General features: G+C 32.7%; 1 protein-coding gene across 1 annotated transcript; it reads left to right on the plus strand.

Moving 5' to 3' along the window:
• The first annotated feature begins 1544 nt into the window (after positions 1–1544).
• Positions 1545–3497, plus strand: LOC131031331 (nuclear transport factor 2-like). The gene is made up of 9 exons (XM_057962431.2): positions 1545–1586; positions 1690–1827; positions 2033–2321; positions 2403–2563; positions 2670–2811; positions 2901–3022; positions 3096–3161; positions 3251–3317; positions 3427–3497. The coding sequence occupies exons 1-9, from the start codon at positions 1545–1547 to the stop codon at positions 3495–3497; spliced, it is 1098 nt and encodes a 365-aa protein (XP_057818414.2).
• Positions 3498–16850: the final 13353 nt, after the last annotated feature.

Genomic DNA, 16850 nt, shown 5'->3' on the forward strand with positions numbered 1-16850 from the left:
TGGCATTAAACAAAATCCACTAGTTGTTGTGACTGGACTATGTGTACATTTATGTGAGTATTTGTTATGTATATAATTGACATACTAGAACATCTTATCACTATTGTAGAACAAGAAGGAACATTTATATAGGAACATTTTGAATAGAGGACTTACCAAAAATTAATTTGACATCAAAATGTTTGCTTGCTTCCAACTAAAGTTGGTTCTATGAAGATGCTCAATGTAAAGTTTGTCATTTTAGACTCGATGATCTCCCCTTAATATATACAAACACCACCAGCCTTTGAGCATAAAAAATCACATAACGGAAAAAAAAAAAAAGTAGTAAAGTACAACCAACAAAATTAGATCTATGCCTTAGAGAACATATGTAATACTAGGGGAAGAGCACGAATAGATAACATAGTTCCAAGAACCGTCACCTTATTGTTATGTTGACCCCCCAATAGCCTTCATAGTGAAAACACCATTAATAAATTTGTTTTGTACCAATAGCCGATCTTTTTTTGTAATTAATTGGCCCATTTGTGAACAACTATTGGAACATTTGTCCCATTTGTGCACCACTATTGGAACATTTGTGCATCGCTATTTGGACATTTGTCAACAAGTACTAGCAATTTTGAGTTGACGGTTACTGGAACATCTTTAGTTAGGTATCAGGCGACACTTTGAAATGTGTACTTTTTTACCTTTGTGCGCATAACTGATTCCAGAGCATGCATCGTTACTACCCAGAAGCCAGATCAATAGCTATAAGCAGTTAAGTCGCATACGAAGATGACTAAAAAAAACCAAAATACGACATACCCTTTAGGATCTATGGGTGCGCGAAGTTAGCTATAACGACTACTGGTGCTCTTCCCTATGAAAATACCCTAGAACAAATCTGATATAATGAACAAATTTAAGTTACATATTTTCCTTCATCAGATCTTTAGAATCAATGTCACATCAAACACATTTCCACACATCTTCCATAGAACTACATATACTTTTATTTGCAATTACTCTCTTAACATTTAATATTTCAATCCTCACTCTAAATTAATTAATCTAACGTCATTTTTACTTATGTGTGCGTCTTGTTGTATTAGACTAGACTTGTATAGGAATAGGTAATTATGGCCATACAAACGTTATCATCCCAAAATTCAATAGTTTCTATTCTCTTAGTCAAAAGACACGCCTGTTATGCCTTATAAATATATTTGGAAAAAGAAAAGAAAAGCAAACTAACTCGTACTCTGCTGTTATGCCTCCTTGTATCTGCGCTTGTGAGAAAAATATTTAGGCTGTTTCGAAATTTCAATTCAGTCCACTAAATCAGTTGAGAGGTTTTAAAAGGTGTGGAAAGTATTCACATTCACTGAAAAGCAACTCTTTACAGTTAAAATCCATACAAGGTCTGCAACAGGAATTATGTTCTACATATTCTCTTTATTCTCTCTTTTGCAATTTTTCCTAGACTTGTGATTGGGATAGTTAGCAGATTCAACACACTTTAACATGCAACTGATTATCATTTCCAATGCAGAAGGATGGAATCCCAGCAGTTACAAAGAGAATTTCCTGCCTCTGAGGTATGAATACTATACCATCTTGTTATTCTTATAAAGTGGTTCTGGGTTTGGATCATTTGCGTTGGGCTTGGAGTTTATTTCATTAACACTTTTGGTTTGGTAGGTTGCAAACGAATTTGTGAACCAGTATTACTGTGTTCTAAACAACTGTCCAGATAAGCTATACGAGTTCTACAAAGATTGCAGCACTATCACCCGCCCTGAACCCAATGGTCAATTGTTGCATGTAACAACCCTAGAAGTAAGTCAAATATTGCAGTAGATTCAGTGTATAACAGTTTCAAATCATACAAATTCATTTTTGAAATACAATATTACCATATGGCATGCAACTACAAGATACCTTCGAAGTTTAATTTTTATCCATGGTTTAAGTTTACATTTCTTTATTCAATCAAATTTGCAGACATAATGTTGTTCTTGTTTTGAATGGTTGTTACCAACAGGCTATTAAAAACAATATAGTGTCTTCGCTCAATGAGGGAAATGCGGTTAAAATAGGAACTGTGGATTCACAAGAAGCTTATAATGAATCTTATATCATATTGGTAACTGGGATCATATTAGGGCACGAGAATGTCGAAAGAAAATTTGCCCAGTCTTTCCTTTTAGCACCACAGGAGAGAGGCTATTTTGTTCTAAACGATGCATTTCGGTATTTGGAAGAATCCCAGTATTCAGAAGACAAAACTTATATGTCGGCTAATGCTGTTTGTGATGAGCCTTTGCAGGAAGGTAAAATGGTCTCTTCTTCTATCTTTCAGTATTTTTCGATGTAGAATCTTCTTTAATCGCAGCCTTTCTGTGTCTTAGCAGAGATAGTTCCTGCAAAAGAAATTCAAAGATTTGAATCACAACCTTCGAAATTGGAAAATAAACATGCTACTGAAACTGTTGAGAATGAACAACAGCTTAAGGATATTGAGAAAACTATTTCACCACCAGAAGAAACAACAAAAATGAGTTTTCTAGCAGTTGTAAGTATAAACATTTTGAATGCACGTCGAGCACTTCAAAGCCCTTTCATACATTGAGCGTTTGTAGAATATGATGTTACTGATATTTTTTTCTTTGAATGTTCAGCTTTTGAAAGAGAACCCACATCCTATTCAAAGGCCAACCGTTGTGGTGAAATTTCCAATAAATACCGGACTGAAAGCAAATGTACCATCACAAGTACATACAACATCACAATCCTTGAACTCTAATTCTCGAAAAGCCCCAGGTTACCATAATCTTCCCTTCACCATTTTTTAATTGTATCTTTCAGGTTCTTAATTTCTCACTAACCTTGAAATCCCATATAACTTACAGTCAATGAGAACTCAATCCATTTAAGAAATTTGCCATGGAATTCTACAATTACTTTGCTTGAAGAAGAGTTTAAAAAATATGGTTCTATAAAGCCCGGTGGAATTCAAATCAGAGCCAACAAGGTATGTTTTTGAAAACAAATCTCGCTTGTTTTCTGCTCTTTTCCTTCTGTAATGTTTAAATACTGTAATGCAGGAAAAAAACTTTTGCTATGGTTTCATTGAGTTCCAATCATCAACTTCTGTGGAGAGTGCTGTAAAGGTACTTAATTTGTATCGAATTATTTAGTGTTATTAGATATTGTATTTATCTTTATTTTCATAAAACTTGTATTTATATTTTGTAAGCAGGCATCTCCTATTGTCATCTCTGGGCGTCGCGTATATGTTGAAAAGAAAAGGTTGGCTGGTTTCAGAGGTATTTCGCAAAGCCTTAATTAAGTTATTATCTATTCATATAATGTAATATAGTCTTCAAATATAATTGTTTTTCTCTGCTCCTACTGATTGATTTCTACCATGGAAAGACAATATTCCAAATGGCGTAAAGAGAGGAGGCGATCGTCAAGGACGCAATGGCTATGCAAGAAATTTCTAACTTGTATTTCCGAGAGCTTCAAATGTACAGAAGAAGTACATGTTTTTTATTCATACTTGGTCTAATCTAAAGCAGTTTACCCCGTAGAGGCATAACCAGTATGAACAAAGGCAAAGGCATAGGCATGGGAGAGCATAGACAATAATAGAGTCACCTTGCCCAGATTGAGATAGAGACCCAGCAAGGGCGGATGGAAACTCTGCAGCTGGTCATGAATTTGGAACCACGCTGCAACTGGAAGGGATCCTGAGCAAGGTGCTGGCTCCGAAGCTGGTTTTACTGGGTCTCGAAAGCCAATCGCTTCTGATGGTGATTTGAAATTTCGAAGAATCATCAATGTAAATGTAATTAGAACTCTGTATGGTTTGTTAAAGAGTTCTATTTTTGTTATCTATATATAAAATTTTGTTATATCTCTTATACAATGAAGGTTTGAAATATGTCAAATGTATAATCTACATCATATGTCATGAATATTATAAAAGGTATAATCTACATCATATGTAATTAGAACTCTGTATAGTTTGTTAAAGAGTTCCATTAGATTCTCTCTTCCACACCTTGTTTTACGTTTTATATTATTCTATTTTCATAATATTCTATGTTTTATATCTTATTCAAAGATATTAAAGGTTTTAAGGATATTTTATTGGTGATATTAGATGGGTCAAATGTGAAAAATAGAGAATTGAATGGACCATATCATGACTACCAACTTTCATAAGATATATTAGATGAGAAAATATTCGAATCATATACTAAAATCTGTTAATGAATGTTTACTTGAATAAATAAAACTTTAAGAGTTTCTTATAATACAAGGAATAAAATTGGTCATTTGTTGAGATTAAAAATTAGAAAAGGATCCGAAAGGAAGTTTATTGTGGTGTATGTAAATAACGAAAAATTGAAACTTGGTATGATACTATAAGCATGGAAATAGACCTTTGTATACAAAAGAAATGATAGATTCCTAGGATTAGAAAAAAAAACACTAAACACGCAAGATCATGTTTGCTAAGTTGAATAATAGGATTATAATCGTAAGGAAGGGAATTATGTGAATTATGTTGTATTATAGATTCTAGATTAGGTCTTTTTGTAAAATTTATTAAGGTGATCACTCACAAGAAGGTGGTAAAATAGAGAACCACAAAAGTACTATAGATTATGTGTGATATTATCAATAATTGTATTATTTAAGCTAAAGTAGATCAATATTATAGAAGTGGGGTAAACTTTAGGGCCAAATATAATGATACGGGAAAAAATTTAGATAAAATTTTATAAAATAAATCTATTATAATAGTTAAATTTATAACTTGTATATTTTTAGAGCTTGAAATGTATAGAAGAAGTATCTGTATACAGTGAATGTTAGAAATATGTCAAATGTATAATTATTAGAAAATTGTAGTTAGATAATATATGTATAAATTTGTTTTATATAAATTATAACACAAAATAAATTAATTTTTTTAATTATATAAATTTATATTTTTCTTAAATTGTTTTTATTTAAACTTTGTTTTGCGAAATATTTTTTTTTAAAAGAAATGATTTAATATGTTGAAATGATTATATACCATTTTATTGATGAAATACTTACCTACCATGTTATGATTTTTTTAAATAATATTTAATGTTAAGAAATGTTATGATTATCTTACATCATAAATTTTTATGTGCTAAATTACACAAGGGAGTGAATCATTTAGTAGAATATCATTTGAAATAGTACACTACAATAAAGGCTTGCAACACCACATATGAGCAACTGAAATAGTACACTACAATAAGGGTTAGTTATTTAGATTATTTATAGACATGGCCCTACTAATGGTATGTCTAATCAAAACCTTCCATTGTTCTTCTCTGCTAAGAGCTTTGACTATCCATTGAGAAGCTAATGCATTGCCTTTCCATCTTAAATCCTTTAAGCCGATTCCTCTCATGTTCTTGCTCATAGTGCACCAACTCCATTTAATAGCACGGTTCTTTCTCCCTCATTTTCCACTAGACCAAATGATCTTTTGGATATAATTAAACTTATAATTGCTTGAATTTTGCAAAGATGTATAATAAATGTTGTAGGAAGATAGTATCTTTTGACAAACTTGAACCCTCCCTCCAATGTTGAGGTAACTCTCCCTCCAATGGTACGGTGATGCTTATATATTCTATTTCCTTAAGTTTTATCAATTTAGCTTCTAACCCACTCTCACATAGCTTTCAGCTTGGGCTCTACTACAAAAGGTATACCAAGGTATCTAATCAATTGGTTAGGTCCTTCCTACCTAAAGGAGTATTTATCTAACCAAATAGGGGGTTGCTTGTCCCATCCTAGGAGAGTAGATTTAGCCATTGAGATATTTCCACCAAAGGCTTCACAGAATAGCTCTCGTTTGTACAAAAGTGCATTTAGATTTTCTTCTTTCAATTTAGTTAAAATCGTGGTATCATCTGCAAACTAGATGTTAGAGAGATTTCTTCCATTGGGTAACTTAATTTCATCCACACTCGAGGAGGTTGAGTAATCTCTTAGGATATAATAGAGAGCATCAGCAACAATGATATAAAGTGAAAGGGCAAGGGAGCATCCCTTCCTTATTGATCTAGAAAGGAAAAACTTATCATATTTCACACCATTGATTTCTACATAGGCCTTAGCACTTGTTATTAGTATGTTGACCTGCCTACAGTAGTCTTCTAGAAACCCAAGGCATTCCATCACCATATTGATAAAAACCCCAATCTATTCTATCATATGCTTTTTCAAAGTCCAATAGTAGAATGATTGCATATTGTCTAGACTCTTTAACCCAACTCATAGCCTCCCAACATGTGAGGAGATTCTCTAGACTGTATCTTCCCTTTACATATCCTGTCTGAGTAGGATATATAATCTTAGGCATAATTCTCTCTATCCTTTGTGCAACAACCTTGGCAAGAATTTTATAACAGACAGTTAACAAGGTGATAGGCCTCCAATTTTTTATCAATGTCATGTCACCTTATTTAGGAATAAGTTTTATGACCCCTGTATTTACATCCTCCCCCAATGAGCCATTAATTTTAGCTTCTTTATAGACTTGCATCAAGTCCTCCGCAATCCAATGCTGACAACTTTTGTAAAATTCAATCGAAAGACCATCAATTCTTGGGGCCTTTCCATTATTAAGAGATGAGAGCCTCTTTGATCTCATCTAAAGTGATTCTCTGATTTAACATGGTAGCATCTTCTTCAAATATCTTCCTTGGGATAATGGATTTAAGTTGTCTCCTAGCATTGTCTTTCTGCACTTCACAGCGTCCACTAGTGGATAGTTTTTCATAAAATCTAGCAAAAGACTCCAAAATGTCTATCTGATCAAATATAACCTTACCTTGGCTTTGCATTGGCTGAGCTCTGTTCATATTTATCTCTCTCATTAATTCCTCCAAGACGATCTCAAAGAGAGTATTCTCTGGTGAGAACTTGGACCAAGTGAATCCATGTGAGATTTTTGATGTGAACATCATAGCTGCTCCATCTCGAAGCCATCCTTCAAAATTCTTCTTGATTCTGATCACCCTTGTTACCTGCACATTTAGATCATGAAGGATGAGTCTCCTGGGACACTCAGTAATATTCTTGTCATTGTCATTAATCATATCATCATTCCTATATTTCCAAATAAGCCAAAGTAATTCAACAGAACAAATAGACCAGTAGAGGTTAGCCTCTTTCTTGAGACCCTGGATATGAGCAGTTGCAATCTCAAAAATGCTTTTTAAATCAAAATTATTTTATTTTGTGTTTGGTGGATAATATTATCTACATGATTATCAAGTTATCAACCATTTATTAACATGAGTAATTGTCTTTACTAATTAATAACAATTTCACGGATTAAAAATGTTTAATTTATTAAATTAATTATTAAAAAGAATATTTTTCAAATGCTGTAGGCTATCAATATCAACACTAGTTTACAATATTTTCAAAATAACTTTAAAAAATATCAACCACAATAAATTTAATTTGTTGACTTTTAGTGAGTAATGTATCTTTATATAAGACTACTATCTCAAAACTATAGATATATTGAGTAGAAAATATATGAGAAACTTAACATTCTCTAGTTAGTTAATCACTTTCATATCTGACTATGACCATGTAGATGTCAAAAATCTACATGGTCAATAATTTAAAAAATCTACCACATTTATAATTTGACATTTTTTTAAAATAATATTCATGTTATCTTTATCCTAGACGATTCCTCACTAAAAGATACATGCTCACTACTAAGATCTCTGTAAAATAATTTATTTTGTACAAGTAAAAAATAAATAAAACACTCCACTATGGTGATGGAGGCCCATGTTGTCCTCCATCCTTTTATACAATATTCTAATAGGTGAAAATTGTGTAAATTTGATTTTTATTTTGTTTAAATAATTTTTTTATTACTAATAGTTTTAAAAACAATCTTATTTATCTTGCAAAAAGTTGGTTGCATATTTTCACAGAATTATTTTAAATAGGAAGATAAATGATTGGATAAATCTTTATTCTACATGAACATGATTCTGTAATATACCAACGTATCATTTCAAATCAATTTTTAAATAACAAAAAAAAAAATTGAAACATAAAATAACCCTTTGAAATCAAATTTTTATATCAAGAATAATAAGTAAATTATAAGTATAATTTTTTAGGGTTGAAAGAGGGAGAGCAAGGATTGGAAATCTAATCAAGCTAATGGATCACACACAATCTATTGATGTTTACAAGAATCAAAAAATACCACCAAAAATTTCTAGAAGAATGATAAAGCATCATCTTTCCCCCAAAATAGAGGATTTGAATGCTAAAAAATCAATTTATGTAGATTAGAAAGAGAGTATAATAGGAAAAATATACAAATCAAAATATTTCTCATAAAGATATTATCACTATCAATCATCTCCTACCCCTTCACCTCCATTGGAGCAATTCTTGAATAACAAATTATTATCTTTTATTTATTCCAAACATGTAAATACTTTTTAGGTGAGAAACCATTACCTAGAGTACTTCCCTTGACCCCTTCAGTAGCAATTGAAATCAAAAGGTGGAACCAACATGAAAATACCAACTAGATAGTGTTGAAGAAACTCCATCTGCATTCACCCATCATGGAGCCAAAGGTTAATTTCTTGTACATAGATGTCAAATCCATGATCAAATCATAGACAAAAGAAACCCCAAAGTTTTCCAATGAAAATGAGAACCAAGTGAAAGGAAGAGAGAAGATGACATGTTGAATTAATTTTCTAATAAATCATTTTTAAAATTTTTGAAAACTATACATGTTTAGAATCTAAATACAAAATCTAAAAACTTAGTAGTTTAAAAATATTTAATTGTATGCATTAATTGGATAAATTAATTAAAATATTGAATTAAATGGATGGAATGGTATCCTTCCTTGGAGGAACAAATAATCGAAAACTAAATTATATACTATAATTCTCTTATAACCTCTTAGAATCTTTCTTCTCTATAAGAATATGTTATTTGAAAATGAATATGTTATTAGTCGATAGGATTTTATGGTGAGATTTGCCCACCAAATTTAAGAATCCTCACACCTGAACTTTTTTGTTTAAAAGGTGTGTTACTTGTAAAGGTGCAGGTTGCAATTTGGAGTGCTTGCACATTGTTGAAGACTTTGGATACTTAAATGTGATGCTGCAAATGGAGACTATGATATCAAAACAAGTTTGAAATGGAAAGTAAGTGACTAATGATAAACAAGAGCTAGATTTAGACCTTTGTGATCTTGATCCTTATGGCTAATCCTGCAAAACAAAATATAATTCTAGCTAGAAAAAGAAGAAAAATTTGCAAAAACAAAGAATACAGCTACAAACAATAATTAAATTTTTCTATTTATATTATTAAGAAAGTATGATTTGAAATGAATAAATAAAACATGGGAGTAGAAATTATGGTGGAAGAGGTATGGTTTAAAGTGCACTTATTTTCGTTAGCTTACATGCAAACAAGCATGCAACACCTTTTCCCTGCACAATTCTCCTTATTTCACAAATCGAATAGAACATTATGCAGCGGAACAGAAAGTTAACTTGTTGTATTGACACCCCCCATTAAGTCTAATTAACGAGAGCTATGGGTCCTAGCAACAAAGCCTGATCAGGACCCTGATTACAAAGAGGAAAGGAGAAAACTCAAGTGAGATAAACTCTTAACCATTTGTTGTGTGCTTCTATTCACAAAGAGAAGCTGAGAAGGGGGGCACTAGGAAGAGAACCGAACCACGAAATTGTGTGCAGCTGAAGAAAAAGGAAAAGCTCTTGGGGCTTCTGAAGAAAGGGGGTTTTACCCCTTAAATTGAAAGGTTGAAGGGTCCTAAGAGGGATGTTACCAACTATTTTGGCAAGCACTAGAAAGATGGGACTATTATCCTCCATGGGTGGAAGGTATTGGTTGATCGGAGCCTCATTCCCCAAGTCACCAGCCTATTGACTGAGGGGATGAAATTTTATAGAGATAGGACTTCTATACAACAAGTTGTGTAGAAAATGCAGACAGGCCGACCAAATTTTTTCAAAATCTTCAGGGATGAATATTACGATGATTTTAAAGCTAACCCCATAAAATTGGCAGATTTTACGATTTCTAGATAGGCAAAATTAAGGTTCAAATGTGAAAATAGGACTCTATTAGGGTTTTGAAGAGATAAGGGAATTGGACTGCAAATTTGAAAAGGGTAAAACCTAAAGCATAGGGAAACCTTGGAAAATGTTTATAAATCTGAATTTGAATGAAATTGTTTGAAATTTATACAAAATCCAATTAATTTTTAAAATTAGGGTTTTATGACCTAACCACTTAATTTTTGAAATTTGAATTTGGAAAAGAAGAGGGAAATAAAAAATTTGAATTGTAGGAATGAAGACAAATCTAAATATAGTCACAAATCTGAAAATTGAATGGAAGTTTAACTTTTGCACAAGTTCATGATAATGTTTGAAAATTAGGGTTTGAACAATTAACCACTTAATTTTGTAAAGTTGATTTTGTTAATTAAACAAGACAAGGAGGAAATTGAATTTGTCAAACAAAGCAATTTTTAGATGTAAGACAATAGCAAGATAAACACATGTTCAATTTCAATTTTAAAACAAGTGTTTTGAATGAATTAACCACTAAGTGTGCATAAAAATTAAACTTCCAAGTTTGTTCCAAGGAAAGAATGCAAGATGTCGCGTTCACCAAAATGTAATGTTGGGAAAAATGAGCGAATGAGAGATCTAGAGGAAAGCCTTTCTTCCCTCCGGAGAGAGATGGAAGTTTCACTTCGGATTTCCCTTCAAATACTTTTCACTCATTGCATTAGAAGATGGGGGAAAATGCACTAGATTCAACCTCCAGAGAAGGAGGTAATATTCTGATTGATGTGGGAATGGTAGGTTACTCCTCTCTTCTTGAATGAGATTGAATTTATTGAATTGTGTACTAATGACTAAGTGAATAAAGTGACAAAGATCTTGTTGTAAGTCGAGATAGAAGTGTAGGATGAAGTTGTGCACCAGGATCTGGCAATAATATGTCGAGACGAAGTCGCCTTGGAATTTGACCAAAAGATTGCCCAGATCGTGGTGAAATGTGTACACGGTCCTCCAAAAAAATCCGTGAAAGGAAAATGATTCTTTCGCCTCTGCAAATGGATTCCAAATATGAAAGTACAGTTGCACACCTACAACCTACACATAGAAAAGAGAGGAAAAGGGGTTGGGATTGGGGGTTTGCCTTCATTTCAAACACCAGTTTTGGAATTAACCAAATGATGAAAGAAAGTACTTGCAAGTAAACGTAAATGAAAGATTGAAAAGTAAATCACCTCAAGGGAGGTTGTTATAGATATGTTGATAGAATTTTTCGTATGAAGTTGAATGTTGGAATGAATCTCCTCTTCAATGGTTGAATCTTTGACTTGAATGCAACACCTATCCTTGAAAGAAGACTTGAGGTGCTCAATACTTGAAAGTGATTCTTGAATGCTTGAATGCGTGATCTCATGAACTTCTCGCTTATGAAAATTCCTTCCCCAAAATGACTGCAACTTATATACTCATCAAATAGTGTTATTGAACTAATTTTCCATGATAGGCGGACACTAGGGGAGTTTACCTGCTCAATGCACAACCACCAAAGCATAATTTGAGGATTAATACCCCAAAATAGAGTAGGGACAGGGGCACCATGCCCCTGTCCTGCATTTTTTTCTATGACGGGATGCTTGTTTAGGCAGAGTGGGGAGCAAGAAATATGCAGTTTTTCAAGGGCTCAGCAAGTCTCTAGTCTCCAATCAGGCTAAGGGATTCAATTTTTCATGTGTGGGGACCTTATTATGGTCGAAAATTGCAAGGGTCACAATTTTATGACACTAAAGTTATTATAATTATATTTAAGGTTTATGGATTGGTTGTAATAAATCGATTCAGGGAGTCATTGTGCCTTCTTCGACCTATGATTTAAATAGAAATTCATAAAGATTTAAGACTGACAAAATTTATGCATTGGGGTAAGTGATCAGGGTTGAAGATGGGTACCTTTTTCCTATAAAGAGAGATATTGATGTACTAATGTGATTAAAAAGAAGAAAAAGCTCAAGAATGTTGTCAATGATCTTTGTAATGAATAAGAAAATGACATTTTTTTCCAAACAAACCTATTTGAGAAATCTTTTTGTGCTTCCTATCAAGAAGTTAGATAATTAGGTTGTCTTGAAGATTGAGTACAGGGCTGTAGAAAAATTAAGTTGCTCATACAAGGCAAAGTACTAAGACAGAGACTTTTAAGGTTGATAATTTGCAGTATCTATACAAATGTACTCAATTTAAAAGTTGAATTCCACGTACTAATTAATTTTCATTTTGCTTATAAGGGTATATCTAAAATTTAGTGTTACCAATACCAGCTAAACACAAAAGTAGAGTAGAAAAGAAAAGCATCGATTTCCATAATAAAATAAAGAGTTTATAATTATGTCTTATTTTTTATGCCTAAATTGAAATAAATTGGTTATTCTTATAATTATTATTAAATATGTTATCGACACCGATAAACTAGTATATCAATATCAATAAAGTAAATATGCTAAGCAAACTTTAAACCTTAAAGCCAGACTTTAAAATATTTGCCTGCATTTTTCTTGCGTATAACAAAATGGGAGCTATGGAATGCTGTATGGAAATCTACTATAGGGTGGAATGGCTTAAATCACACACACTAAGCTTACGGTTTTAGTCTTAAAAATGTTAAACATTCAGAGTTGACTGACATTTTTTGTGCTTAATATGTCAATTAAGGAGTGTGTTTATGCAAAGAATACAAAGACTTTCCAATTTGAGTTAACAACTTAAATTTAACCAAATACATGTTGGAAATTATAATGTATTCAACAAAATACCATGCTCTCTTTAAATATTATCCACAATGGCCAAACTCAAAATAATTTTTATTTTAATGAAATGTAAAAGGTAGCATGGATTGTGGGTTTTTTTTCTTTTTGATAGGTAATGGGCTGAAGCCGATAAGGTGTACATACCCTACCCCCTTGTGGGATTTGAACTTGTGACCTCTCTTTAAAAAGCACAAATTCTCCACCATTAGGCCAACTCAGGTTGTACGGGTTATGGGTTCTTTAATGTTGACTATTGTAACTCAAATTAGAACAAGCAATGCAACACCAATTTGAGAAAGAAACAGTAACGGTGGTGATTGAGAAGTAAATAAGAATTAAGTATGACTTTCTAATGCCTTGTATATTCATTTGAAGGATTTTTTTCATTTCATCCTTATAAAGTGGGATAGAATAGTATGAAACGCAACATGCTACCTAGTTAATAAATTGCTTGAGTCAAGTACCATATTTTCCTTGTTACATGAAATTTTTTATGTCGATTTTTTTTATCTATAAAATCAACTACTAAAACCCACAAGGAGATAAGATGCTACAATAACACGAACTATAGTTGTTTTCAAAATTACTCCTACCCGTCATACCAAGTTCATCAAAGTTGTGAGGAACACCCATGTAGAAGAAAGATAAGAGTTTCTACTCTCTAACGTCAACCACATTTTTAGTTCATAAGGAGGCAATTTATCTATCCAAAGTAGTAGAAGAATTTATAGGTTTGTGGTCAACATATCATGCATTGCAATTTCCTTTTTTCCTCTCCCACTATTTCATCTATAGATGACCCAATATCAATAGTAATGATATGGAATGGTTAATAACAAAAGAGTTCATCCAAACAAAAGGACCCAAAAATATCTAATTATTCATCATGAATTCCTCTGAACCAAATTTTGACACAAACAATTGCTAAGGATACACCCCTCCTTAACTAATTATTTATGCAAGATGCTACGAACTTCAATTTTTTGTAACTAAATAACTAGTGTCAACAAACCAAATGAGAAAGTTCTATCCATACATGAATTAATAAATTCTAAAATTGCAGCACATTGAGCATCATACACAATAAAATGACACAATATTTCTTGGCCCATTCAAATATACGAAGGACCTACTACACACACTAAAAGGAGGAGTTTTAACAATAGGTGGAAAAAAAATTAGCCATAGATATTAGAATAAAGCACACTCTATACCTTGAACATGAAAATTTAAATTTTACTAGGATTATAAAAGTCAATAGAATCAAATATAAAACTAAGGATATGCCAATAGATCTTTGGCTAATGTCTAGATTTTGTAAAATATTTTGTAATGTAGCTGAGGACTACAAGGTGGGAGAATAAACTAGTAGCCAATATTGGATTGCTACATATAAATCTTCTAGTGGGGTTGTGGATGTTTAAATTATCATCACAAGGGAAGGATGTGTTTACACGCCAATTATAAGAATTGAGTAAATTTGACATAGATTTAAATCTTAAGGAGTTTTGTAGTAAAATGCCAACAAGAATACTTTATTATAAAACTATGTATCTTTAGAGAATCTGGTATTTCATTCAACATTGTTGAGCAAATAAAGAAAGACTCGGTATTTCATTCAACATTGTTGACCAACTTATCGTCCCATTTTCTACTATAATTATCCCATAATCTTTCACCTATTCTCCCCATTTCAATAGGGTCTCTTTTCTTATGTCTTCCAAATTCAGATATTCCTCCAAATTTTTTATAATTATTTCATGAGTCTTTACAAAATAATCCTTGCTCTCCATTTACTATTTCCCACGTGATATATCTTGTTATTATATCCCAGCTTTCTAAAATGTAATTCCACACTATCGAGCCTCTAGGAGAATCTCTTACTTTGAGAATGCTAATCGGGTAATTGGAATTTACATACTTCTTTCTTATGATTTTAATCCATTTCTCGTTACTATTTGTATATAGTCTCCATACAAGTTTTTCTCCCATTTCCAGATTCATTATCAACAAGTTTCTTAGTCCTGCAAGTCCTACTTTTTTTGGCTTGCATTTATTGTCTCATGTTAATAGGGGTATTCTGTTTTGGTCATTCATGCCATTCCAAAAGAATCTTTTCATGATTTTTTTCATTTCTGCATCTATTCCATCAGGGATTTTAGAGAGGACAAGGAGTATACCGGGAGTGTCAAAAGCACTGATTTTATCATAAGCAATCTTCCTACTGACGAAATCCATTTACCTTTCCACAGAATCTTCTTGTCTACGTAGCTTGAAACTATGTTCATCCAGTATTCCTTTTTATTCATCCCTTGAAAGAGTGGTGTGCCCAAGAACTTGCCTAGAAAATTAGCTACTTTAAGCTTTAGGATGTTGGTCGAATCCCTTGCAAGACTTGGTTGAGTATTGACGACGAAGACCTTCGATTTACTCCAATTAATTTTTTGTCCCAAGACATAAAAATATTTATTAAGTAGTGACTTAATAGTCCTAGCTTCCTAGTTGTCTGATTGTCCAAACAACATAGTATCATCTGCAAATTGCTAGTGTGTCACCGAGGCCTCACCAACAACTACCTTAATTCCATACCATTTGATTCCTCCCTTAGTTTAGTTATCCCCCTACCCATTGCCTCTCCCATAATTATGAATAGAAAGGGAGATAACAGGTCGCCTTGTCTTATACCTCTACATGAATTAAAGAAACCATGAGCCCCACTATTCATCCACACTGAAAAGGTTAGAGTTGATATGCATCCATCCACCCATCAAATCCAATCCTTCATAAGCCCAAATTTGTCTAGAATTTCCTTGAGGAATTCTCTATCCATCGAGCCATACACTTTCATAATATCCAATTTTATGATCATCCCTGCCTATTTTGATTTTCTAGATGATTGAATTCCTTTATGGGCTATTATTATCCTTTCCACTATTGAACTCCTAGGGGCAAAGGCACTTTGTTCTTCTAATATTACAAAATTTAAGACTTTTTTAAAACAGTTGGCAATAATTTTGGATATTATTTTGTATGTAGTGTTGCATAAGGAAATCGGTCTAAAATCTTGCATAGAATTTACCATCTTCTTCTTTCGAACTAGTGCAAAGAATGTGTGGTTTGTGGTTCATTTCCTTTAATACCCTCTTCTTTTTCCTTGTTTCCTCCACTGTCAAGTGTGTATATCTTGGCCCACTATCTCCCAGAAACATTGGAATAATCTAGTAGAGAAACTATCTAGGTCAGGAGCCTTGTCGAGATTCATCTGAAATATTGTTGTTTTAACTTCCTCCATTGTTGCTGCCTTAAAAAACTCCTGGTTCTATTGTTCTGATATTACTTTGGGAATTGTATCCATAAATTTTCCCCTCATTTCCTTACTCCCTTGTGACTTTTCCTTTAACATTGTTTCAAATAATTTTGTGGCCTCTTTGTTAACTTCTTCCAAATTTTGGGTTCTTGTTGCATCAATCTTGTTGATTTCCATAAATTTACTTCTCCCTTTTTTTTCTATTGAGGCCTTGTGAAAAAAAATTGTATTTCTTTCCCCCTCTTGAAGCCATACTTCCCTTGACTTTTGCCTCCAATAACATTCTTCCCTTGCCAGTATTTCAAGTAATTCAAATTTTAAACATCTCTCCCTTTTGTATTCCTTTGGGCCCATTTTGTCCTTGATTATAGACCATTCATTATATTGCCCCTCAAGCTCATCAATTGATAAGTAGGAGATACTTTCTATAACAAGTAAAATTATGATATTGCTATCAAGATTCAACTATATAGTTTTCAAGTCAAACTCATTGACCCACGTTTCATGAGTACTGGTTCACATGAACTCATCTCCCATGAGAATGAATGGTCCACTTATCCCTCATTATATCTAGGTGATTCT

Source organism: Cryptomeria japonica, unplaced genomic scaffold, assembly GCF_030272615.1.
Source record: "Cryptomeria japonica unplaced genomic scaffold, Sugi_1.0 HiC_scaffold_48, whole genome shotgun sequence".
NCBI classification, from domain to species: domain Eukaryota; kingdom Viridiplantae; phylum Streptophyta; class Pinopsida; order Cupressales; family Cupressaceae; genus Cryptomeria; species Cryptomeria japonica.